The sequence below is a fragment of the Micropterus dolomieu genome, linkage group LG12 (assembly GCF_021292245.1).
Source record: "Micropterus dolomieu isolate WLL.071019.BEF.003 ecotype Adirondacks linkage group LG12, ASM2129224v1, whole genome shotgun sequence".
Classification (NCBI taxonomy): domain Eukaryota; kingdom Metazoa; phylum Chordata; class Actinopteri; order Centrarchiformes; family Centrarchidae; genus Micropterus; species Micropterus dolomieu.
In genome coordinates, this window is record NC_060161.1 from 33682882 (window position 1) to 33708983 (window position 26102).

General features: G+C 39.7%; 2 protein-coding genes across 7 annotated transcripts in view; one reads left to right on the top strand and one right to left on the bottom strand.

The window, feature by feature from the left end:
• Window positions 1–3064, bottom strand: part of LOC123980931 (programmed cell death 1 ligand 1-like) — a 9095-nt gene extending 6031 nt beyond the window's left edge. For both annotated transcript variants that reach the window (XM_046065550.1, XM_046065549.1), the window contains exon 1: window positions 2768–3064. In XM_046065550.1, coding sequence (XP_045921506.1) covers window positions 2768–2819 — 52 coding nt within the window. In that variant the 5' untranslated portion in view covers window positions 2820–3064. The remainder of the gene's footprint in view (window positions 1–2767) is intronic.
• Window positions 3065–4550: 1486 nt separating this feature from the next.
• The window catches only part of LOC123980927 (programmed cell death 1 ligand 1-like), a 23879-nt gene continuing 2327 nt past the window's right edge, over window positions 4551–26102 (top strand). Inside the window, exons 1-3 of one of the 5 annotated variants that reach the window (XR_006827595.1) lie at window positions 4551–4823; window positions 8743–9084; window positions 14969–15907. Coding sequence is in view for 4 of the 5 variants with exons in the window: in XM_046065540.1 (XP_045921496.1) it covers window positions 5201–5249; window positions 8743–9084; window positions 9250–9461 (603 nt within the window). In the remaining variant the exon portion in view is untranslated. The other 4 variants (XM_046065541.1, XM_046065540.1, XM_046065542.1 and 1 more) reach the window with 4 other exon arrangements.

Genomic DNA, 26102 nt, shown 5'->3' on the forward strand with positions numbered 1-26102 from the left:
ATCTTTGTTTAAACAGAAGGCCTCTTCACACCTGAGATCATGGGAACATTCAATAATTAGTCACAACTGTGGAGACGTTACAGGATTTTATTCACACAGTGTTTATAAGACTTGTTGTGAGACATGAAGCTGCTTCAACATTTTGATTAAAGGGCAACATTCACACAGCCAATCAGAGCCCTCAGTCTATTTAAATTCAGACAGAGATGAGAAGAGTCGTACCAACTTGTGACCAAACATAACGTTAAACTACTTCCTCTTTAAGGGGCCTTTCATACCTGAAAGTCTGCACGGTCCGAACCAAAGTTCATGTTTTGAAACATGTAGAAATTAACCATTTCTACATGTTTAACGTTACCTTACAGACAGGTGTATTGATAAAGTATTGTCTTTTTACTTGCAATGGTTTTATTGCACGTACTTACAGTAACGAGCGTAGCTGTCATCAACTAACGTTACAGTAATTTGGAGCTAACTTAACTTTCACCGTAACGTTAGGTGACAGAGAGCAGGCAGAGACAGCAGCCTGATGATTTTCTTATCCATTGCGTTTCAAATGAAATCAGATTTGAGGCTCGAGACTTAACATTACATCATAGGACCCTCAAGTCTCGATAGCAGAATCAATAAACTCGAACCTTACTGATTTTCGAGTTTTGAGAAATTTTGGAACCGGGTCTCGATTCCCATCCCTAGTCACGATAGCCTATCAGCGTTGAGATTGTCCAGAAGTCACAGACGGCTTCAGAGTGTTGTGTGGAGAAATAATTTATACTCCACAGATTCTGACCAATTAAACTCATCAGCAAACTACTTAAAAGAGAAAGCAAGCATGTAACAAGATTTAACTGAAAACAAGACTGAAAATTTTTAACATCCTCCCTCCTCTGAGGGAGTAAACACGAGTCTACAGCTCCACACTGCTGTCTGACCCTAACTGGTCCACTGACCCCATAGGGGTCATTTACACTGGGGACGCTGGGGACATGTCCCCACCACATTTTGAAATGGCTGATTTTTTCCCCATAACTTTTTGAAAGCATTTGTTAAAAATATTCTGAAAAATATCTTGCACCAAGAAATGTTTCCAAACAAATGAAAATGCTCTGAGAACGTTTTATTTAACTACAATGCAATATAGTTTTCCTTAATATAAAAAAATACATTTTCACTGTAAATGCAGAAAATGTCTCCAGAATTCAGGAAATTATGAGTTTAATGCTCAAAATCTTCTGGGGGAGGAACTCCAGACCCCACGCAAATATATTTCAGTATCAAATATTTAACCTAAATAGTGCTAAAAACTTATTGTCTTGTGCATCCTCACGTCTCATGACCTAAATGTATCATCATGTAGCCCGTGGAATAGATGCCACACAGGACACAATTACTTCAGGGGTTCCTGTAGCTCCAGGTTTATTCCTGACCACATGTACAGGTCAATTTACAGAGTGGTATGCTACTGGGTCGTTCCCGTAACAGCTCAAATGCTGGATTTTGTAACAGTCTCTAACACCCAAATGTTAGGGAAGGAAGAGGCAAAATAAAAAATAAAATGCCGAGAAATACAATAAAAAAAACACAATACAAAATACGGCAGTGGGACTTCACCAAGTTCCACCAAACCCACGTGGAACTTCCCGGAGATTGAACAACTCAACGTACTTTCAACGTCAATTACCATGAAATTTAGTACACAATGGTCGACGATTGGCGCCCAAAATCCCAGCATACAATTCCAGTAGTGCTATTCTACACAACGAAGTCTCCGCACCAATCCCTTGTACGTCCATCGCACATTAACAGGAAGAAAGACCATGATGCCCTTGGCGGAACAACAACAATACTACTCAATGCTGCCGCCTTGTGACCAAAGTCTGCCATCACATGTACGACTGTGGAAATCCACTTACAATCTACTTCACACTTACTTTACATTGAACAATGTTACTCTCAAACAAAACAACAAAGAACATATGTATTCACATTTACACAACTTTTAGAACTATATTAATATAAAGGGGGAAAATCACCTATGACTAGATTTACCACCCGGCTACAATCACCCCCCTGATCTGAGCACTTATGTCTCCACCACTTTGTGGTGTCAAAGTGACGCCCTTGACTGACTCGCCCTGCTCTGCACCAGCTCCTCTCTAGTCAGCCTAATTATTCTCTCCACCGATTACTGAACACTTTTGCAAGGCGTTGTATACATGTTACATTCTCATTAGAGCACCCATAAAGGTCTGATCCTAGAATCGCCCCTGCTGCCACTCCTTCCAGAGTGATCACTAAAGAAACCATTTTGTTCAGAGTAACTTGGCTCACAGCCAGCGTGAATTCCTGAAGAAGGAGGAACAATTTCCTGCAATATCCAAAGGCCATGAAAGGAAACAGGCTTACAGGGAGAAAATGTTGTCTACAATGCTGCATTCAGTTTAATGTACATTTCGAGTCAAGGAGATGTAACGTTGAGGCGGAAAAGTTTTAAACTGATTACAGTGATGTTGATACAGTATCGATGACGTATGTAGGAGCAGCTTACCTGAAAAAGGTGACAGTCTGTCTGAATCTAGCTTCTTCTAAACAGTAACATGGATGACAAAATGATCGACTACGTGGTCAGTTATAACATCACCAGACTATCGAGAAATAAATGTTTGCTTTACAAGTGAAACTAAAACTAAAAAACTTTCTGTCGGGGATAACTACCGCCAAAAACATATTGTTTTATAACACTGATAAAACAAAAACGTGTCTTTACCTGAAGATGCTGGAGACAGACGGGCCAACAGGAAAACGAACAGATAAACCATCCCGGTTTTATATTCAACTTTCGTCGATTTCAGCTTTTAGTCTCATTAGCTCCGCGTCAAGGCCTCAAATATTTTACGGCTCTTGAAATATAACTTAATCTTCTTTAACTTGCACCCAGATGGACCAGTAGATGCGTTCGAGATGACGGCGGCTTTTTTGTCGATTTGATGGTTTAACGTGAAGCGCAGGGGCGAGGAACAAAAACGGCGCCGTCAAGTAGAAGACAGTCTACTGGTATCTGGGAGCTGCGACCGCACTGATGTAGTGTTCAGTAGGAAAACTCGTTCAGATGGGTTCACATGGGAGTCTGTCGTCACTGGGCAGGCTGACTTACTGTTACTAATTGTAACACTGAAAAATAAGTCATATTAAGCCCCTGCATCTCAAGTAAAAGCCGAGGCTACCTCAAAGAGTTTTTAAATGGTTCAAATGATTTTAGATGTCAGGCATCCTCTGCTAAGTTATCTGTTCTAACTTCATAAAATTGAACTAGTCATTCTCTTTGCTTTTGCTGGGTCTTATGCCATCAACTACTTTAAATCCACTGTACAGACAAACTGACAATGAAAGGAACTTTACTTTTGCAGACTTAGGCCTATAAAATATTCACACTTTCTGTTAAACACATGTAAACAGATATTTTATACAAAGAATGTTGGCCTATGTTGATTGGTGATTTGTTTATACTAGAACAAATCCATTTCTTTTAATACACCCTTTTTAATAATAATAATGTAGTTTTACATTTAAATTTAGTGAAATATGTTTATTTTCAAAACAGAGAGACAAGCTGCTTACATGGGGCAATGTGGCTTGGGCCGAAGTTGCAGCCATGATAAAATCCACAACTATATAGTTTACAAAGTGATGATTGTTCATAGTTTCTCTTTTCTAGATTAAAAAAGTATTTAGTGCATTTTTCACCTTGTTCTAGACACTTTCTTCTGGATCTGACAAAGGCACCTCTGGCCTTTTCTTCATATATTTTGTTCAATTCAAGTTGTAGAGATGACAGTTCTTGCAGTTCTTCTCTAGATAATTGTACTTTCTCTAATAATCTTATTATATTTGTAATTATCCGGGTCTATCTTTCTTTATTTGCTTTAGCAAACCGTTTCCCAAATGACAACGCAAAATTTCTAAATTCGTATTTCATCAATTCCCAGCATTTTCCAAACTCGTTAAATAAATTTGCTTGTCTCCAATATTTCTCAATTATTTTTTGGGCTTTATTTTTAAAGTCCTTATTTTCTAATAGTGTTTTATTTATTTCCAGTAGTAACTGAGTAAAGTTGAAGTTGTTTCAAGACTGATCAAAGAAAAGTGGAACAATGTCTCACATTTGTTATATGTCAAGAGTTTTATTCAGAAATATTCAGCTGTTTTGAGGCCTTTTCATAATTGACATCACCAGCCTTGGAAAAGTTTTGGTCACATGGAGCATTTGTTGCTGGCAAAGATAAGTATTTTTTGCCATCATAGGCCTACAGGTGCGGATATAACTACAGCACGTCGCTCCAATAAATCAAAGGAATCTGTGAAATGAGTTAGAGGCTGATGTGTGGTTTTTTAAAACCACTGTGAATCAAGAGCAGAAGCGGCAGATGCGCCACCTGTCGAAACAGGGCTGAAACGCACCGGAGCCTCGCTTCACTGCGGTCACGTGGCATTGACGTAAACCACACCTCACCGCGCTTCAGGATCTCGACCGACCTCAACGCAGCGTCGACACGTCAGTATCGAGCGTCCCATCCCTAAAGATTTCAACAAAAACAAAAAAAGACAGCAGGCACATTACAGACTGGTTATGTTATACAGAGGGAGCAGCAGGAGCAGCAGGAGGAGCAGCAGGAGCGGGTCTGTTGTCTGGATCTGTTGTTCTCTGTTGGATTTTCTATGCTGGATCATGGCGGAGGCGCAGACTGTAGAGGACTCCGGATATCGCTAAGAAGCAGTTTCTTCCCCAGAAAGCAACAGTTTCTACCTGACGGGACGATATGAGGGTGAGGAAGTCAGTTTAGTGACCGGCCATGACACAAATACAACATTTATTCTCTTTTATACCGCAGATTTATAGCAGGCAGTTTCAAAAGGAGGCTGAGGCCTAAAGGGTTTATAGCTGCTGTTTGTGCAAACAAAAGATTAAACACATAATCAAATTGTGAAGAGTTATTTTCCACCACATTTTCAGTAATGTTAACTTAACCTTAGACCTTCCTGCCTGGACTTCTGCCAGCACACAGCAAAGACTGTGGGCGCCACCCAACAGTGTCGCAACAGGGGGGAGGGCAGTGCAGCAGTTCCTCTGCAGCTCCCCTCCCCACTGTCAGAGAAAGAGCAGGTAACTTGACAGCAGCAGACAGAAATCACCTCCTCTCTCATGGAGAAGTTTGTGTTCCTGTTGGTCCTTCTGTCTCCAGCAGCTTCTGGTAAATACGAGCTTTTATTGATTCATGGAGGCAGGAAAGATCATTTTTATAAAATACTGTCATCTTGTCCTAAAAGGTCTTCACGTGTTTGCTACTCATAGACTGTATGTAGCTACAGTTGTCCAAAAGAAGATAAAATGATATCGTGTAGCTTTTCAGTGTGCAAAGACTTTGCTGGCTGTACGAATTGATCTTGGTTGAAGTTTATGTACTACGACAGTGTTTCGTACCCTTTCCTGAAGAAAGTTTCCCCCTGTCCTGCATAATTTATTCTCTCCCTGCTTCAGCACAGCTGATTGAAGCAGCTTCAGGATTAACAACGAGTTGATAGTTTGAATCAGCTGTTTTGGAGCAGTGAGATATTTAACACGCTGTTATTTAAACAGTTAATAGACATAAAGTCTATTCTATTCTTCTATATGCTATTTAGCGTTAAGTAATTGCCCTGCTAGTTTCCCGTTACAATGTTGACTAACAATCCCCTTATGTCTACGTGATTAAACTTTATAATGTTGTATGCGTTGCGCTTTGGGGGCGTGGCTCTGCCGCAAAAGTGAAACAATAGACCTAGATAGAGCGACATGTGCTCCCTTTAAGCCTCTATTTCAACCGTAAAGTGTAATACTTCCCATACAACAGTAAACTATTACTAAACTTAATCGGATAGTGGGACAAGTCCACGGTGGTGCCCGGATGGACACGAGGCTGAAGAAATTACCAAGTACCAACTAAGCTTCATTATTACCAAGATTGTGTCCAGATACTGCGACGCGCCCGCACTCGCGGTCCGCTCCGTTTCAACGGGGAACCAGTTACCATCTTCCCGGACTACACGACGACTGTGACTAAAGCTCGGGCTGCATTCACAAAGGTCACGTACAGAGGGGAGGACAGGGAGTTCACTGACCCGGACAAAGCGATGACCTGTGTCAAGAACAATATTCTCACAGAATGTACATGAGACTGATCATCTCAACTGAACGACCTGCCGGTATGGTGAACATGTGTATATCATTGTGCCAGTTGACATCAGGTACAAATTCATAGCACAATGTTTACATTTTCTATATACTATAACTGTTCCACTTTCTTATTGGCTTGAACTGTGTGCATATAGGCTGACATACTATTTCATGTTCAGCCTACAGTTACTACTAAAGTATTGGTTTGCTGTTTTTGCTTAAAGGATATACCGAGTTAAAATGAAAGTAACGCCGTTTCAGTTCCTGATTATTATTATGGGTTAATTGTGTCAGCAAAAGTTGGCTATTTGTAAGAGTCATAATAATAATGAAACCATTTTAAGAGCTTTCTAGTTTTTGACATGTTTCAGTGATTCATGCATTATAGCTCATTCTTCCAGTGGTTCAAGCAGGTTTAGTCTTAAAGAACCTACATTTATGTATAAAGGATTTCCCCAATAGCATCACAACATTGAGAACAAAATCCAACAAACAAATCAAACTTTACTGACTCTGCTGCCGATGGTTAAGACATCGTCTTCCTGGACTGTAGCCAGTATAAAATCCCTGTTTCTCTGTTCAACTATTATAAACAAGCATTATTATCCTTGTTAATTGTTTAATTTTGAAGTAATAAAGATATTAGTTTTAAAAGTAAAACTATTTCTTTGATAGCTGGGTTAAAAAGTGATATTGTTTTGGTGACACAATTGCTAAATGAAAAGTCTTATGACTCTTATTTTCTTACACTGTATTTGTGTATCTTACACTAAAATAGGCAACACAATTCCAGCTACACACTGAGATTTTGGAATTGTTTTTGATGCATTACCTTTTGTTCTTCTGAGATTACTTCAAGGAAGTGGTAGGTTTGACATGCATCCACAACTTAAAGGTAACGTCATTAACAGTGTATGCTTCACAGGTGTAAAATCTACCAATAAGTTTCTAAGGAGACTTTGCCAGGAGTCCACAACTCATCCTGCCAAGCAATTTTACTAACTCTAGAACAACAAAATATTAAATGGAAATCAGTTTGAAATATCAATAAGAAATATTGTGTCACCAACAAAACTAGAAAAGCTTTATTTAAAATTGTTAATTTGATTTCTCAGGCCTGATTCTGTGGAAAAGTGTGTTTTGCAGTGATGAGGCTGAAACATTGTCATTTATTTTAAGATTGTAATAATTTAGGTTACATTTAGAATATTTAAGACGGCGACTGTAGGGCTGGGGCGATTTGTCGACGTAATCGATTAAGATTTGAATATAGATTTATTGATTAGACATGTTTGTGATGTTTATTTAGGATAAATTGGTATGTTAATTAAGTAATAGGCAACTTTTCTTTCTTTAGAATAAACAAAATTAGTCGTTAGACTAATCGACTAATTGAATAAATTATCGTTAGATTAATCGACTTGAAAAATAATCGATATGTACAGCCCTAATTGACTGGTTCAACTATTTTTCTGGAAAAGAGACATTTTTTATGACAAGAGTGACATTGATTTAAAAGAATATATTTTTCACTCTTTATTTTATATGAAAAATTTTAGTAGAAACCACATTTTATGATCGAAATGAAATATTATATAGAAACTTTATATAGTTTAAAGATAAATAAAGCAATAAAAGCCGTTAAAATGTGTAAGGATTTAAATATTTGTTTCATATTACATGATACCCTTAAATGTTTATAGTTGTGTCATGCTATATTATCTTGTCGTTGTTTTCGCTAAAGATTTCTGTATGAGATTAATTCAAGATTCAATAAAAATAAAATCCTCCAGCTGACTTTCTGTGCAAATAATGTGGTTTTATCAATGAAAGAATGCAAACAAAAGGTGGCTCAGGAAAACAAAATTTTAAACACATACACATAAAAAAAAAGGTATTTTAGCAACTAATAAGCAGAAATAATTCACAAACTATGAATGGTGTTAGCCTAACTGCTAAAAATATATTTAAGGCCTATACATAAATGTTAATTATGAACATCAAAATGTAGCTTTTATGTTTTATAATGTGAATAATTGAAAACCTTTTGTAAAGTTCGCATCATGGAATCATTGAAGTTTCAAACATGTGCATAGTTATTCTCACATTAGTCTGTATTCGTAGATTCGTATCATTGTGATTAATAATTAAGTTATTTTGGTCAAGTTAATTTAAATTCTTGAGTTTTTCTGAGCCTATCTTAAGACTTATCAGACTCTGGTCTGGAAGCTGAGCAGGACACCAACACTACGTACTTTAGCAGCTTTGTAACGTTCGCTGCATTTATAGGAAGTAACGTTAGAAAGTAGCCACATGTCATAACTTTGCTGTAACATTACTAAGTCACACAGTGAGAAAAAATAAATCCTGTATAGAAAATAAACACTAAACATTTTATATTCACGCCGCAGCCCTCTGAATCGTAATCGGTTCGTGACGCGTCTGAAGATTCACACCTCTAGTTCCCGTGATCTCAGGTTCTTCTGTTGAAGCAAAGAAATGTAATTACTTTTTCTCTCTGATGTTTTTAGATGTGGTACGAGTGAAACCTGGAGATGATGTCATTCTGCCATGTCAGGCCGGTGATGTCTCCATCAGAGCTGTAGAGTGGAGCAGACCTGACCTGGAGCCAGAGTACGTCGTCTTTCACAGAGATGGACTCTCAGATCCAACCCAGCAGCATCCATCCTTTAAGGACCGGGTGCAGCTGGTGGACAGAGAGCTGAAGGACGGAGACGTGTCTTTAATTCTGAAGAACGTGAGCAGCAACGACGCTGGAACATACGAGTGTCGAGTTGCAGCAGGAGGTTCAAGACGTAAGAGAGCCATTATTGAGACTGAGCCAATCAGAATCATCCAGCTGGAGGTTTCAGGTGAGTTTGTGGAGGTCAGTGTGTCTGTGTGCCATGTTGTAGCTGCACTTTATTCCATGTTGATTCTGAGAGTCAAACATGAGGAATATAGAAGATATAGAAGAGTAAATGGAGGCTGTTCCACTGTTCACTCATTTCCTGACTAATATGCACTTTGATCTTCAGGGTCCAACAGCGGCGACGTCGAGGAGGGAAACTACAGACATTACTACGGATCTGTAGCAGGTTTTGTTCTGGTTTGTTTAGCTGCTGCTGTTGGATTGGCTGTTGGCTGGAAATATAAAAGACATAAGGACAAGAAACCAGAACAGTCTGACAGTCTGCTGCTGAAGAAGAGGTCAGCTTGTCACAGATTCGTTTCACCTGAGCACATGTAGGGATGCAACGATTACAGATTGTTGGTACGATTATAGTCTGAGGAATAATAATGGTTTCACAGTTATTATGAATTAAGTCACTTCACAACACCTATTGATATTTAATATTTTATTAACAATGATATGTCTATAATATTTAAGTATTATTATTAATAATATAAGAGGAATATTAACTGCAATCTTCCGCCAGGGGAAATTGTTATTAATGAGGTAAATAAACTGAACTGTTGTCATCAGCTCATCCGTAAATGTGTAAGTTTTAGTGAAAATGATAGAAAGAAATCTTTCACACAGCGTTATTAATAATTGAAATGCAGGTAATTGGTATAGTCACTGAAAGCTCGACAGGCATCGACTGTAAGTGACAGGTTTATATTTAATTCCCAACTTGCCAAGTTATTTAACTCAGTTATTATGTATTACCTTTACTTAGACGGGTCAGACTAAATACAATTCAAATATCCAGCTTTTGATCTGGGATTAAAAAGTAGGCCTACTACAATATTAGGGCTGGACAGTTAATCGAATAATAATCTAAACCGAAATTAACCGGTGTAATCTCCCCTTGTCGGTTATTTCGGTTATTTAATCCTGTTAATATTGTGTATTCATGTACTTTCCCCTTGAAACACTGTGTGTGTCGTTATGTGACTCCGACCCGTCCTGCTCAGCCTTCAGACCGGAGCTCAGGGAGATGTTGGCTGGCGTTAACCGCCTCCCAGCAGTTGTAGAAACAACAGACACTTTTATTAACGGACACAATGTGAACTACGCTGTACATTTTCTGCCAGACTGACAACTTATTACTCGCTAGCTTTCAGCACCTGTCACGTAGATGCCCTTTGATAAATGAGGAGAGGAAGCTAGCAATGCGTGATTTACAATGTTCACACAGTGTGCTAGTGAAAATCATTTGTTCCGCATTGATATTAAATAATTTGAGTGAAAGTTTAGCAGCAGCGACGATGCGCCGAATATAGAAGAACCATCTCTCTGTAATGTGCACATCAACATTACCTATTTAATTGAAATTTAGATAATGGATTTGTGATGAATAAATAAACCCAAGCTTTAGTAGTTGAACATATTTACAGAACAAACCAGTACAAAAACAACAGTCAAATTTTTTTTTGTTAGTGATTTGTGCATTTTGTTGGAGACGATGATAGATTTTATTTTGAAAGCTGTTTTTTTTTGTATTTTTCTACTGTTACAATAAACTCTAGGTTACGTGAACTGTTGATTCAGATTTCAGTACCTGAACTCCTTTCAAATGTCACTTTAGTAATAGTGCACGGTAAACATGTATTTCCAGTTAATATTTACAGTAATGCAAGGAGTTAATTGTTTGATTACTTGCACTTAAAATGTGTGTAGATAATTTAGAGAGCATTTATATTACATTGGTAATATCTGGGCAATCGAGGGCTGTTACCGTCTTTTCCTTTTTACAGCATTCACCTTTAATTGCTTGGGAAAACTCTCAGGAGAAAGATTGGGAAGTTAGTGGACAGTCAGAGAGTGGAGCCACACAGTTTTTAGACCTCCTCTCTCTCTTCCTATTTTTCTCTTGTTAATTAAAAATCTAATTTCTGTAATTTTTCTGTACTGATGTTTTCTTGCTATCTGAGTAAACGGATGTATTTTTTACTTGTGGTCCTCTGGATTTGTTGATGTGGATTCGGACGAGGGGATGGATGGAGCGTCAAGCTAGGGCTTCATTCAGAGGAAACCTACAGATTGATAAGGATGTGATGTTTGTTTTAGATGTACTTACTGACAGAGGTCAATTCTGTGAATATGAGTATCTTGCCAGTAATAAGTGCTTGGATACCTCTCGAAGAATATATGTTATAAAAAGCATATCTCCAAAGTTACTAAGTGTGTTGTTATATGTTCTTTCAATGGAGAGATCCTCGAGCTCTCATTTGGTGGGAAATATATTTTTATGTGTAATAGGCGCCAAATCAGAAAAGTACTGATCTCTGGTCCAAATTTTATATCCATAAGACCGAAACACTTCAAATTCAGTTTTCATTTGAAAAGAACTATCAAAACCCTTAAATATATAGTCTGTAAATTACTCAGTAAAAAAAGGCTTTATTTATAGGCTATTTATTAACTTATATCTCCCTCATACAACGGGTTTTCTGCTCCTTTTGTTTTATTGTTTTGTATTTGCATTTTATTTGTTCTGTTCTTGCCCCGTCTCTTTTTGTATGCCAATTTTGTTTTGTTTTTTAAATCAACTTTATTGGAATTGATTCACAACCAGTCAGTCATTCCAGTTTGTGAAACATAGAGGCTTGAAATAATATGATGGTAGAAGGAGAAAAATATAAAATAGCCTGTATGTATAAATTCAACCCCCCTCTCACCCACTGTGAGGTGGTATGTGTCATCCTCAAGCTCGGGTCCTGGACCAGAGGCCTGGGAGTTTGAGGGTTCTGCGCAGTATCTTATCTGTTCATAGGACTGCACTCTTCTGGACAGAGACCTCTGATGTTTTACCTGGAATCTGCTGCAGCCACTCTCCCAGTTTGGAGGTCACAGCCCCCGGTGCTCCGATCACCACTGGCACCACTGTTGCTCTTACTTTCCACATCTTTTCTTTATGTATATATTATTACGGGACAGTCTGCATGGACAAGAAGCGATTTCTGGTATTCATTGCCATGGTGCTAAATTGTGCTGTTGAAATAAAGAGCAAGTCAGAGAGGATTAAGATGTTGTTGGATGCTGCAAGCAGATTCTTGGACATTGTGGACATTTCAGGAGAAGAGATAGATATTACGCTGAGGGAAAGATTTAAACCAACCACCATAAAACCTCAAAGAAGAAGACGTGTTTTTTGTGTTTGTTTTAAATTAATCTTTATTCATAATCATGGACGATCTGCAGGTAAACAACATCTTCTGTCCAGCTATTGAGTCAGAAATAAGCCAGGGAGGTCAGGGGGTCATCAAAGAGAAATATAACTGGTTCACAACAGAAAAACACGAGTTCCAAACTTTAACAGGATCTAAAAAGTTCTAACATCTGCAGCAGAAAAATATGAATATTAATCCAGATAGAAACTTTTTACTGCAGCATGAGCACCTCCACTGTGACGCTGTTTAAAGCTCAGGTCACTGACAGTGACAGGCTACTTTCTATATGAGATTTGACTGCAGGACTTTTACTTGCAGTGCAGTATTTTCACACTGTGATACTCTGAAGTATTGAAATACTTCTTCCACCTGGTTTCTGTGTGCAGAAAAAGTTCTGAGTGAGTCCACTCAAGATTTATGAGTCTGACTTTCTTTCCTTTCTGCAACAAACTACCGTGCTTTTATTCTGGTAGGGATATAACTGTGCATATATTCCCGCGCGACCGCACCGACACCGAAGAATAAGAATAAGAAGTGATTTATGAAATGTTTTAAAACGACAACAACAGACACAGGTGTGGTTAATTTACACCTCGCGGCGACGACAGCAACGTAAAGGAGTTTCCTCCCAGTCTGGATCTTTTCTCTGCGGGGTTTTGTGCCTAAAGATGGCGGCGGAGACGCGCAAAGATGGCGGCGGAGACGCGCGGGCGGATCCTGATCCCGCTCAGACACCAGTAACCCGGTTTATTGGACATGACCCAAAGACATCTATTTCCTTTTAGACCGCAGATTATACTTTCTACACAGGACGCGGTATAATGCAATAGTTAGCCCCGCCCCCCACCAAGGGTGTTAGTTTGTGATCTGCACAGAAGTAACAGGTAACTTGACGGCAGCAGACGCACTTCGCCTCCTCTCTCATGGATAAGTTCGTGTTCCTGTTTATCCTTCTGTCTCCAGCAGCTTCTGGTAAAGACGAACTTTTATTGTGAACAGATTCATGTTTGTAAGGAAAGTTGTGAACGATGTTTATATTAGTTAATGTGTAATACGACTCTTATCGTCAAGTATCCAGTTTCTCCGCTGATGAGGGAAGAACGTGACGGTACCAGAGAGTCACTGTGATTGGGAGGGGAAAAAGGCAATAAAATCATCCGATCGCTTTATTTACTCTATTACCGACTCCAAAACGTTTGATACTTACGGCTATTACTGGCTTCAGCCCAACGTTTTTAAGTTTTCCCGGCTGCCATTCCTGCTCACTGCGCCAGAAACAGACCAGCCCCCTTTTCAGAAACGTCTAGATTATCTGTAGCCTGAATAAGGTCGCATTGGTCCACTGGACTTCACTTTGATTGTAAAATACTACATTTGAAACCTCTTTATCTTTAAAATGCATGATCTAAAGGAAAGCAATGAAAATATGTTAAAGATTTAAATATTTTTCTTTAATAGCTTTGTAGCTGTCTACATGATATCCTTACATTTATACTTGTGTCGTGCTTTATGATCTTGTAAAGGTATTTTAGTAACTAATAAGCAAAAATAATTCACATAAACTATGAATGGTGTTACCTTCACTGCTAAAAATATATTTAGGGCCTTTACATAAATGTTAATATTTATGAACATCAAAATGTAGTTGAAATCATGGGATCAATAAAGTTTCAAACATGTGCATATTAATTCTCACATTAGTCTGTATTTGGTACACACAATCATTGTGATTAATAATTAAGTTATTTTGGTCAATACCCAAAAGTTAATTTAAATTCTTGAGTTTTCCTGAGCCTATCTTAAGACTTATCAGACTCTGGTCTGGAAGCTGAGCAGGACACCAACACTACGTACTTTAGCAGCTTTGTAACGTTCGCTGCATTTATAGGAAGTAACGTTAGAAAGTAGCCACATGTCATAACTTTGCTGTAACATTACTAAGTCACACAGTGAGAAAAAATAAATCCTGTATAGAAAATAAACACTAAACATTTTATATTCACGCCGCAGCCCTCTGAATCGTAATCGGTTCGTGACGCGTCTGAAGATTCACACCTCTAGTTCCCGTGATCTCAGGTTCTTCTGTTGAAGCAAAGAAATGTAATTACTTTTTCTCTCTGATGTTTTTAGATGTGGTACGAGTGAAACCTGGAGATGATGTCATTCTGCCATGTCAGGCTGGTAACGTCTCCATCAGAGGCGTAGAGTGGACCAGAACTGACCTGGAGCCAGAGTACGTCCTCCTTTACAGAGATGGACGCTCAGATCCAACCCTCCAGCATCGATCCTTTAAGGACCAGGTGCAGCTGCTGGACAGAGAGCTGAAGGACGGAAACGTGTCTTTAATTCTGAAGAACGTGAGCAGGAACAACGCTGGAACATACGAGTGCCGAGTTGCAACAGAAGGATCAAGACGTAAGAGAGCCATCATTAAGACTAAGCCAATCAGAATCATCCAGCTGGAGGTTTTAGGTGAGTTTGTGGAGGTCAGTGTGTCTGTGTGCCATGTTGTAGCTGCAGTTTATTCCATGTTGATTCTGAGAGTCAAACATGAGGAATATAGAAGATATAGAAGAGTAAATGGAGGCTGTTCCACTGTTCACTCATTTCCTGACTAATATGCACTTTGATCTTCAGGGTCCAACAGCGGAGACGTCGAGGAGGGAAACTACAGACTTTACTACGGACTGGGAGCAGCTTTTGTTCTGGTTTGTTTAGCTGCTGTTGGATTGGCTGTTGGTTGGAAATATAAAAGAAATGCAGACAAGAAACCAGAACAGCCTGCTGCTGATGAAGCAGTGAACGACCAGTTACTCTGACTTGTCACAGACTCTTTCCACTTGTCAATATGCGTTTCATACATTCAACATGATTTTCATTCCTTCTGTGGGTGTGAAGGTGTAAATCTGGCGTTTGAAGATCTTCACCATGTTGATCTGCTTCATCAGTGCAAACAGACATTTCGCCCTTCATGGATTGCTACCTTAACGTGGTGGAGGGGCTTGTGTGACTGTTTCGACTGCAGATCAGCTCCTGGTTTGGTCTCTCCTGGGAAATTGGTCCCAGAGGCGGGTCAGACTAAAGGCAATTCAAATGGCCCCCGTTGGCCTGGGATTAAAAAGTACAACAATATTCCGCTTAAGTAAAAGATACAAGTAAAAAGCAGATCTGTTAAAATTTGCTCTCAGTAAATGATGACTTGACTCTTTAATTAAAGACCAGCTTGAAGGTCTCTTCAAGGGGGGGGGCGACGCTCCGCCTGCGTAGTCGCTTGGCCCCCATGGGGTCGCACGCCCACTCGTCGCTCTCAACTGTCTTTGAAAATGAATTACAAGGCCCATAAATCGCTTCCCGTGTGTCAGATCACAGCTAAAGATAGATTTAATATATATTTTGGCAATTGTGTTGTATTGTAATGCTGTCTCTTTAGAAATACTTATTTATTTTATATTTAAAGCTTAAGATAAATAACTCACTGGAGAACAAAGTTTACTGAGAATAATACCAGGTCTGATTGTTTTTATCTGTATTTATAAAGCAGATTGTGGGACACAAATAAATATTTTTATGTTTTTACATTTGGAAACTTGAGTTGTTATTGTTTTGCTTCATGTTGAATTCAGGACACATTTGGTTCTTTGATCATATCGACAGAGAGAGATTCAGATGGAGGATCGCGTCTCACGCTTAACACACCACAGCTCAAAATGTTAAACGTCAGATTTCCTTCAGAATTTGTATGTAAACACTGGAAGACATACTGCATGTGGGCATTGGGAAGAAAGTGTGTACTTCTAATTAATCAAAACATTTAAAACACCAGCTCGTGATTATCTCTCAACTGCCTCTTGAATCTTCCCCCGACTGAGTATTAAACTCTTTTCCATCATCAGCAGCTTGTGTCATCACTCTGCTCTGAGGAGTGTGGCGGGCCGTCCTCACGTGTCCTTCGCATCTGGTTGAATTCGTATAAGTGTTGGTCTCTCTGTCTAATTTATGGTTCTGACCACAAAGTTTTTATTTTTTAAGTCCCAGCGTCGACTTAAGTTCCCTCTGGTGTCCTCAAGGCCAACTCTGTCTGACAGTTCAGTTTGAGGCCTTCACTGCATCTACACAGAGCAATATCTGGAAACCATATTAAGTTACTACATAACTTCAACAATACATGTAAAGCTGTACTTGAGATGAGTTAAACCAACTGTGCACTGTGGCCAAATAACCCCACCAGAGGAATAAAGAGAAAACCCAGAAAAGGGAAAAGGACCGTCTGGTGGTCTCATATGAAATTAACAAAGAAGCCGTCTCTTTTTAATACATTATTTAAAACATTTATTTATATATTTATGCATTATATCAACATGTTTTTTCTTTTTATTTATTTCCAAAGTCACTTATTTAATTTTGCATGTATGTATTTATTATTACTATTTTAAGTCCCCCCCAACAAGCTGCCGTTAAAACGTTTTCTGAACTTCCGTCTAAGGAAGGAGTGAGTTGTGGAAGTTGGCCCGTCAGCAGCTGTGAGGGAGAGAACAAAAACCTGAGCTCTCAAAAACAAGGGGAAAAAAGCAATAAAATGGGGGAAATATTACTTAAAATAAGCAAAATTATCAGACAAAAAAAAACAAGTATATTTTGCCTTCAATTAAGATAATTAATCTTACTTAGATTGTAGTTTTTGCAGTGCACGCCCCCTCGTTGGTGTGTTGAGGTATTCAGGTAGTGAAATGTTCGGGTCACTGTTGCTGCTTCCTGCCTTTTTTCAACATGTTCTTGACACCCCGGCTGGTTGCTTCACTTGGCTTTGGGATCTCAGGATATTTCAACTTCGAGTCAAAGCAGATATTCTGCACGCTTGCAGTGAAAGAGATGGGTGCCAGTCTTCTCCCATGGTCTGGTAGACGGAGGAAACAGCATCTCCCTGTAGGTGTGTTAAAAGTACAACATATGAAACTTTCCTCATCCAGCTTGATCTGCCAGAAACCTTGACTGACATCCAGCACGGAGACGTACTTTGCATTAGACATGAGGGAGACAGCCTCTGTGCGCTCTCTTGTGATGGCCCCTGTTGAGATCTTGTGGATCCACGCACATCCTGGTCTTATTTCAGTTTCTGTCACCTCCCTGTTCCTCCAGTGTGTCGGTTCGGTTTGTCTTGTTATGACTCCCATCTCTTCCATCTTCTTTATCCCTGAAAGCTACTGGAATTTTTCCTCTGGGCGTGCACGAGTGCTGCAACAGCTGGATCAATCTGGATCTGGTGTTTCCCTGGCAAACATCTTAATCCAGAGAACAACTCCTCGTAGTCTTTTAGATTGTTTTTGTTGTGGCTGCATTTGGGTCCTCTCTGTCTCCCACACCACACCCGTAACGGACCGACCAAGCCAACGTGGACCCAGCATTACGCTGAGGGGCCTGTGGTGCCATCAGCGACAGCCTTAGGGAGGCTTTTCTTGCCGGGGCCCGACAGTTTTTGTCCCCCCTTCGGACGCTAGCATCCTCCACGCCTTATCCCCTCTGCCCGCGAAGGAGTCCCCGAGCATGTCCCCGAGCATGTCCCCGCCTCTGCGCCGTAATCTCGGCCTGCGCTCTGCGATCGTTGTGCCGGACCGGAGATGGACCCAGCGGACATTAGCCCTTCCCCAGAGGACCTGTGCCAGGTGAGGACCATCGCGGACAATCTCTTTTGGGACTTAAGTGCTGAGGATTGGCACGAGGGGCTGGACGCGCGAGCCCGCTTTGAGAAGGCTCTGGGCCAAGAGCCGCGTCTACTGAGCGCTCCTGGTGTGGCTGGACTGGTTTGGGTGTCGTCTCAGAGAGTCCCTGCTATCGACTCTGAATTCCCCCAGTGCTCCGCTCCTGAGCCCAGGGTCTGGGTATCTCTGGATAATCCGTAACTCGTTTGTAATACAAAAACGAAAATATCTGTTTTTTGTTTCAAAATGAAAAACCAAATAACCGTTTTTGGTGTTAGAATCAAAAAAACAATTAAAATCGGTCCGTTTTTGGCAATTTATTTTATTGTTGTTCCTTTTTGAACAAATAATGAAGAGAGTCTGAACTTTCGTTTCTCGTTATAAACCAAAAACAAGTCACGTGGTCTATTCCTGTTTTGGAAGGGCTAGGAACCGGTAAAACCTTCAAAATAAAAGTAGTACCATGCAGTTAGAAAGGTGATTATAGACTAAAACTAAACTAACGTTTTTTAGTAAAACTAAAGTAGCACTGGATGTGGAAAAAAAACACTTTAGTCAACTGAAATAAAAACAATAACTAATAAAATAATACCTGTTAGGCTGTTGGGGAGAGTGAACTAATGTTATATGTAGTTTAGGACAGCAGTTATCCTGTTTATTTAAGTTTATATTATTTAATTCATATTTTAGTTTCCTAACATATTTTATAGGCCTTCTTGCTGTGTGGTAGCTCAACCAGCAGAAGTCACTCTGCCCCCTTCTGTGGCGCCAACAGGCAACAAGGTTTTGACCTTTTGACTTGTGTTTATATCACAGAGAAGGCTGCACTGCTACCAGAGGAAGCTGATCACTGAGTTTGAAGGGTGTGCAGAACTTCACCTGCCTTCCAGCTTCTCTTTCTGCGCTGTTAAAAACTCTCAGCTTCCATCATCTGCGGTTATGTGTCAAAAAAACTCTTCCAAACGACATGCAGTGAAGGGAAAAGGGGCTCCTACAGTCCACCACCCTGTCAATCTGTCAGAACACCTAAAGAAGAGGGAAAAGGGCTGAGGGAAGTCACACAGCCCAAAAACAAGTAGATTGCCCACCCTTAGCAGAACCTAGCATTCACAAAAACATTCACAGGACCCATCCACCTCTAACAGAGTCTCATCAAAGAATCCCCATTTAAAATCAGGACACAAGTCAGCAGTGTCTATACAACCCTCAACTAATGCAGTAAATCATCCACCAGCTCTGACTCCACCTCATTCAAGGAGCAGACGTTTAAGGCAACTCAGGGTATCAACCTCTACGGCCATCTCTCTGGTGAACTCTAGCAGAACAGGCCATGCAGTCTACAGGGTTTTGGTGACAGGTGGCTTAAAATGCCTGTAATAAAAACAAATTAAAAAGTGTTGACAAAAGTTAGATGGCATACCATCCAAAATCCTAACCTGCTCCTTGACCACACGGCATCAAGAGAGATCCTGAGCGCTCCCTGAACATCAACTCTTAATGAGGTGATTGTCTCCAGGTGTGTGCCGCTACTGGAGAGGCAGGGTGGAGCTTACCTGAGAGGGTGAAACTAGATTACATTACCAGGCCGAAAGCTTAACCATCACATCAAGAAAATGGATAACCACACAGGCTAACTAATTCACTGATATACAAGCTTAAATTTAAACAGCTAGCCTTGTTATCAAACTGGAACCATCGTTAATATTTAGTTTTATCAGAGTTATTAAGCAGCTAGCTATCAATACACAAACACGGTCGTTTATTTGTTTGTGTTTTTACTAAAGGGGACCGGGGCCAAACTCCCCTAAACAGATGAGAAAGTCTGAGCATTTTGTTCAGTCTTCTCCAGAGCAGCCTTTACAGCCAGTTAACAATCTGAGGGGTCATCAGTCAGATGAACACCAAGCTTTATGTGGACATTAAGCCATTAATTCAGAAGAAAAACCTTCTGGATATTCACTCTGTCACATCACAGAATACCAACAGCAACTTCTAACGACATTTTCTCACATCTGATACAAACTCAGAGCAGGACTGAGTTCTCTTCCTCTTAACATATCAAGCATGTCCCACAAAACAAGCAACAGGCAGCACTGAATCAATCTGTCCACACACGTCCCTCACACTGTCTTAATGTTGCAACATGTCTGCAAAGATAACCAGAACCACACTGACAGTGCTCGACATAGTTTTGAAAACAAATTGCAACAAACACATAACCCACCAAATGATCAGGAACATTAACTCGATCCAGTTATCATCACATATTACACTCAGCCTACGGGGAAAACAGACAGGATGGCCAAGTAAACAGCAGATTTCCCCCCAATACTCAAGTTTTGTCTCTAATTCCTTTAAATAAATCCAATCCAATACAAAATTAGACTTTTAAATGCTTTAGAGGCAATTATTTTCTTTTAATGCTGAAAGCCTCAAGTTTCAGGCTCCACATGTGAGATGCTGTCTGTAAAGAGGGTGCAGGTGATTGGTCCTAAAGGAGGGTGACCCGAGTAGGGTGGACAGGTTGGAGCTGTGTCTAGTACAGGTCACTCATTTATTTACATTTCCTTATGCACAAAAACAGTGCCACAATTACAAGGTGTTGTTGGTTACCATAAATCATGATGTAAATATCTGAAAGTGCCAACAGGGCCCTTTTCTGCTGCTGGAGGCAGGAGTGGTGTTCTGCTTTGTCCTGCCAGTCCAGCATTTATTTAAACAGAGAGTGATGGTAGGTGATGGGACCAGCCTTGATACTATCATCAGTCCTCAAACCTGCACAGGCTTATATCACCTGTGTCGGGACTCAGTTTCACTTTTATTTTACTTTACACAGGTTGTAACAGTGCAGAGCTTTCCCTGGTGGCTCATTAAACAGAATTAAACCCAAGAAAGGCAGTAAAAGACTCACCAGGTTTCACACATAATTAGGCCTTCATAACTAATGAGAACTACAGGTTGCATTAAAATATTTAATCTACTTAACTAATATAATAACTATATTACACTGGCAAAAAATGCAAAGGAAAATAAAAAGTTTACACCTCCACAGATTTGTTTTGGAAGAATTTTGTTTTGACACATAACCGCTGATGGTGGAAGCTGAGAGTTTTTAGCAGCTATAGCACCATAGAAAGAGAAGCTGGAAGGCAGGTGAAGTTCTGCACACCCTTCAAACTCAGTGATCAGCTTCCTCTGGTCGCAGTGCAGCCTTTTCTTTGATATAAACACAAGTCAAAAGGTCAAAACCTTGTTGCCTGTTGCCTGAGTGACTTCTGCTGGTTGAGCTCCCACAAAGCAAGAAGGCCTATAAAGATGTAAGGAAACTAAAATATGAATTAATTAATATAAACTTAAATAAATAGGCTAACTGCTGTCCTAAACTACATATAACATTAGTTCACTTGTCTTAATCTGAAGTTACAGGTCAGCAATGGCCTTACAAATGTTCAAATAAGTTATTATATATATATGTATATATTTTTTTTATTTCAGTTAATTAAAGTGTTTTTTTTCCACACCCAGATCAGGTTTAGTTTTATAACCTACTAAAAACGTTATTTTAGTTTAGTTTTAGTCTATAATCACCTTTATAACTACATGGTACATGGGCTACTTTTATTTTGAAGGTTTTACTGGTTACTATCCCTTCCATAAAAGAACAGACCACGTGACTTCCGTTTTTGGTTTATAACGAGAAACGAATTGACTGAAGTTCACAGACTCTCTTCATTATTTGTTTAAAAATGAATAACAATAAAATCAATCGCCAAAAACGAAAAACGGGCCGTTTTTAATTTGTTTTTCTTTTTTTAATTCTGACACCAAAAATGGTTAATTGGTTTTTCGTTTTGAAACAAAAACCAGATAAACGGTATTTTCGTTTTATAATTACAAACAAATTACGGATTATCCAGAGATACCCAGACCTTTCCTCTTGAAAACACGTTTAAAATCAGATTTACTTTGCTAACATACCTTTTAGTAACCCCACGGTACCAGGGTTAATTGATCTTAATGACTAATGTAATCTTTATGACTTCAGTTGGAACAGACAGGTGACCATCAATGATTGTCATGTATTAATTTAATAAATCTCCAGTAAACTCAGACAACAGCATGTTAAGTGGTTTGTGTCTGTGAACTGTCTTATTGTGCTGTGTAGAGATGCTGAAAAAGGAGTATGAAAGTTTGGTTTCCCAGCTGACATGGAGAGGAGGAAAAAATGGTTGACTCGGGTCAACAGGAGCAACCTTACAATCACTAAAGAGGCTAGTAATAAAAATATGTGAGGTACTTTTTCCACAAAGAAAGAACACATCACTGGCTTTATGTTTGTTTATTAAAAACATCACTGCAGATCATCTTCAGGCTCCACTGTGATTCTTGTGCTGAGAGGGGGAATAAGAGAGAGAAGGTTAGACAAACCTACACATCTGTAAAGATTCATCCAGCTCATGTTTATCCAAGAAAAGGTGAATCAGGAGCATCTGGACGTTTCAGAAAAGGTCCAGTTGCTCTCAATTCAACCTTTGTTGTGAACAGCTACAGTTTTGATCGAGAAAGTTATGGATTGTTGAGTTTTGGAACATTATTAACAGCTTTTGCTGCTGATGTTGGCATCAGTTACTGGATAGTTTTGATTTTTTCAAACACAGGAACACTGATGATGATGTGATCTGAATTTATACAAAGTAATTATGTAATTAGACTAAACATATCCAGTAAGAATGTCTGTAAATAAACCTGAATTGTTGTGTGGAAAATAAGCTCATAAGGTAAGAAAGGATGCAGACACAGAGAGAAGGGAAAGAAAATGATAAAACATTTTAGGTATGATTTCTTATAAATGGTATATTATAATAGGCATTTACAATCGAGTTGTTTTCCATCTCACCGCTCAGTACTTTTTAACGTCACTGCTCCTCCACCTCGCAGACTCTACTGCTCTAATATAATTAATGAAGATTGTTTTTATAATATGCTGGTGTACTACTTTTACTGTTAGGGATAACTCTCCCCAAATAAATAATGTTTTGAAATCTTTTATTCATACATGCATCACTAATATATTTAAATAAAATTAAATCCAACCCCACCAAAAAATGTATTTTAAAATAAATCAATAAGCTGCCCCTGTTTATATTGTGCGCTGCAAACTTTATCTATTGCCAGTATGTTAATTTGTTAACCGTTAATGTCTAAATCTTCTAATTTAGTTGGGGAAGTCCACTAAAATCTTTTAACACACATGTTAAATTGATTCAATTGTGCCAATAACATATAATCTCTTTTTTTTTTATCCCGCACAGCATTTTCTACTGAAGCTCCACTGCGCTGCTGGCATTTGATGCAAACTTCCGGGAAGTATTCAGACCTCCGCGATCCGCCACTGCTGCGAAAAACTGGTCGATTGGAGTGAACGGAGATGCCGCGACTCTGTCTTAATGTAGACCAGTAGACCCGTACTGGTTCACTTCGTGCGGTGTGGAGAGTTAAACGGAGCAGCAGAAGGAGCAACGTGCCTTTCAAACGCAGCATTCAGCCCCGTCTGGATCTGAACTCTGCGGGTTTGTACGTTACGAAAATGGCTGCCGAGACGAGCAGAGGGATCCGGACATCGCTAAGAAGCAGCTTTTTCCTCAGAAAGCACCAGTTTCTACCTGAAGGGACGACGTGTAGGTGAGTACGTCGGTTTAGTGACCGGCCACGACGCAAATACAACATTTATTCTGTTTTAGGCCGCAGATTTCTAGAAGTGGCGCAGATTCTAGTTTCAAAAGGACGCTGAGGCCTAAATAGTTTATAGCTGTTTGTTTGTCTAAACAGTAGAATGAATACATTCAGCAGCTTGTTGGACAGGATCATTCACATTTGACAGTAGAATGAATACATTCAGCAGCTTGTTGGACAGGATCATTCACATTTGCTTTAAAATATTACTTGGTGTAGCTTGAACATGGCGGATTTGGAAACCGGAGTGTCGTTACTGTTAAAGAAGCTTCTCGTCTCCTCTCACTTGATGGACAGCAGCTTTTGCGTCCATTCCTACCTCTGATTGGCTAACGCCACCCGTCACACGAAGGCAACGAAACCAGCCAGTCAGACTTTAGTTGAAGCTCCGCCCTGAGCAGGAAGTGATCGCGCTCGTCTGTTCACACCAAAATCTGTCTTATCCAATGCGGCTGTGATCTGCTCTCTGTCCCCGGACGACATGACTCTGATGGCTTTCTCCTGTTTATTGATCCTTTCACTGGGCTCTGTATCTGGAGGTGAGCTGTCTCTTTGTGCGCGCGTGTGTGTATATAAATATAAAAGTAATTTTAAAAAAAATTAATCAGCGGTTCTGGCATTTAAGGTGTGTGTGTGTGTGTGTGTGTGTGTATTTGAAGAGTGCTGAATAGTTTATGTATTGTTGCAATTAACTCATGGATACTTTAAATAAAGGTTTACGGTTATAGAATTTACTTTTGCTAAAATAATGAAGCGATTTATGAGATAATATTTGTTTTAAAGTGCAGACATCATAAAAAAAACAAAACAACAACAATAAAACATATTTTTCCTATCATAGTGTCATTTAAAGACCACATGCCTGTAGAAAGAAGCGGTTCAGTGTTAACCGTAAATAACACCATCACACCTTTAGGACTCAGTCACACAGGCGGCGGAGCAAATCACAGCCATTGCAGTCAGTGCTTGGCAGTTTCTTTGGGTCCCTGCTCATGTTTGTGTTGATGGGAATGAGAAAGCAGACGAGATTGCAAAGATAGCGTTGAGATTAAAAGATGAAATAAGGAAAGTTCCCTTTGAAAAGGAGAGGCCAAATCATTCATTAGAAAAGCAGTGAGGGACGTATTTCAAGATTAAGGTTTGGACATACTGGGTTAAAATCAACGCTTTATTTAATGGCAAAATGTGTGTCTGATAAATGTGAGGTTTGTAATGTTCCTGAAAATGTCGAGCATGTCATCATGAAGTGTAGTAAATATAGAGGAACATCTTACGTGACAAGATAGATGAATTAGTAGGGGGGGATGGCATTTAGACAGGATTTTAGGGATGAGTGAGGAAACAAGGGAGAGCTGCAAAGCTCTCTTTAAATTTCTCAGATCTTCAGGATTAGATCATAACATATAGCCTTGTTTTTCTTTTTTTTTTTGTTATTGTTGAGTTTTGTTTTTATTTATTTACCTTTTGGTTCACTGAACCTGTGACCTGCGGTTCAGTAGGTGGCGGTATGAACCTGAACAAGTTGGTTGCAATCCGCCATAAAACCCAGAGAAGAAGAAGAAGCGCCGACCATCGGATCGCTTTAATTTAATTACTGCCGCAGCATTCAGCTTTGAAACGTCTTTATGATATTTACGCTTTTATGCTGTTGTATGGTAAGTTAGCTTTAGCTGCTAACTAGCTGCGTTAGCTTCTCACCGTCTGTGTAATGTTGGAGGAGGAGATGTTGTAACGTAAAAAGGGACTTTTATTTATGTTCTGTGGCAGCAAACATGAGCTTTTTATATGCAGTCTATGGCTGTGAGCGAACCAAAGGTCATGGAAGCTTTTCCACTCGGCCATCTTGCAGACCACCCCAAAGAGGGAAATGTCTTTCCTGCAACACTGGCACATGTGTCTGTCAAATAACCAATTTCAAACCAACTTCAACGCGGTGCAGTCCCCTCAATAATATTACCGTGATGTGTGGAACACAAGGAAATAAATGTTGGAGCATAATTGTAAACGATAGACGTTTTTCTATCATCAAGCGATATAGATCGTCCTGTGGAGTCCTTTTTGAAATGTAATTATTTTTTCTCTCTGGATGTTTTTATTGTTTTTAGATGTGGTACGAGTGAAACCTGGAGATGACGTCATTCTGCCATGTCAGGTTAGTGAAGCCTCCATCAGAGCTGTAGAGTGGAGCAGACCTGACCTGGAGCCAGAGTACGTCCTCCTTTACAGAGATGGACTCTCAGATCCAACCCACCAGCATCCATCCTTTAAGGACCGGGTGCAGCTGGTGGACAGAGAGCTGAAGGACGGAAACGTGTCTTTAATTCTGAAGAACGTGAGCAGCA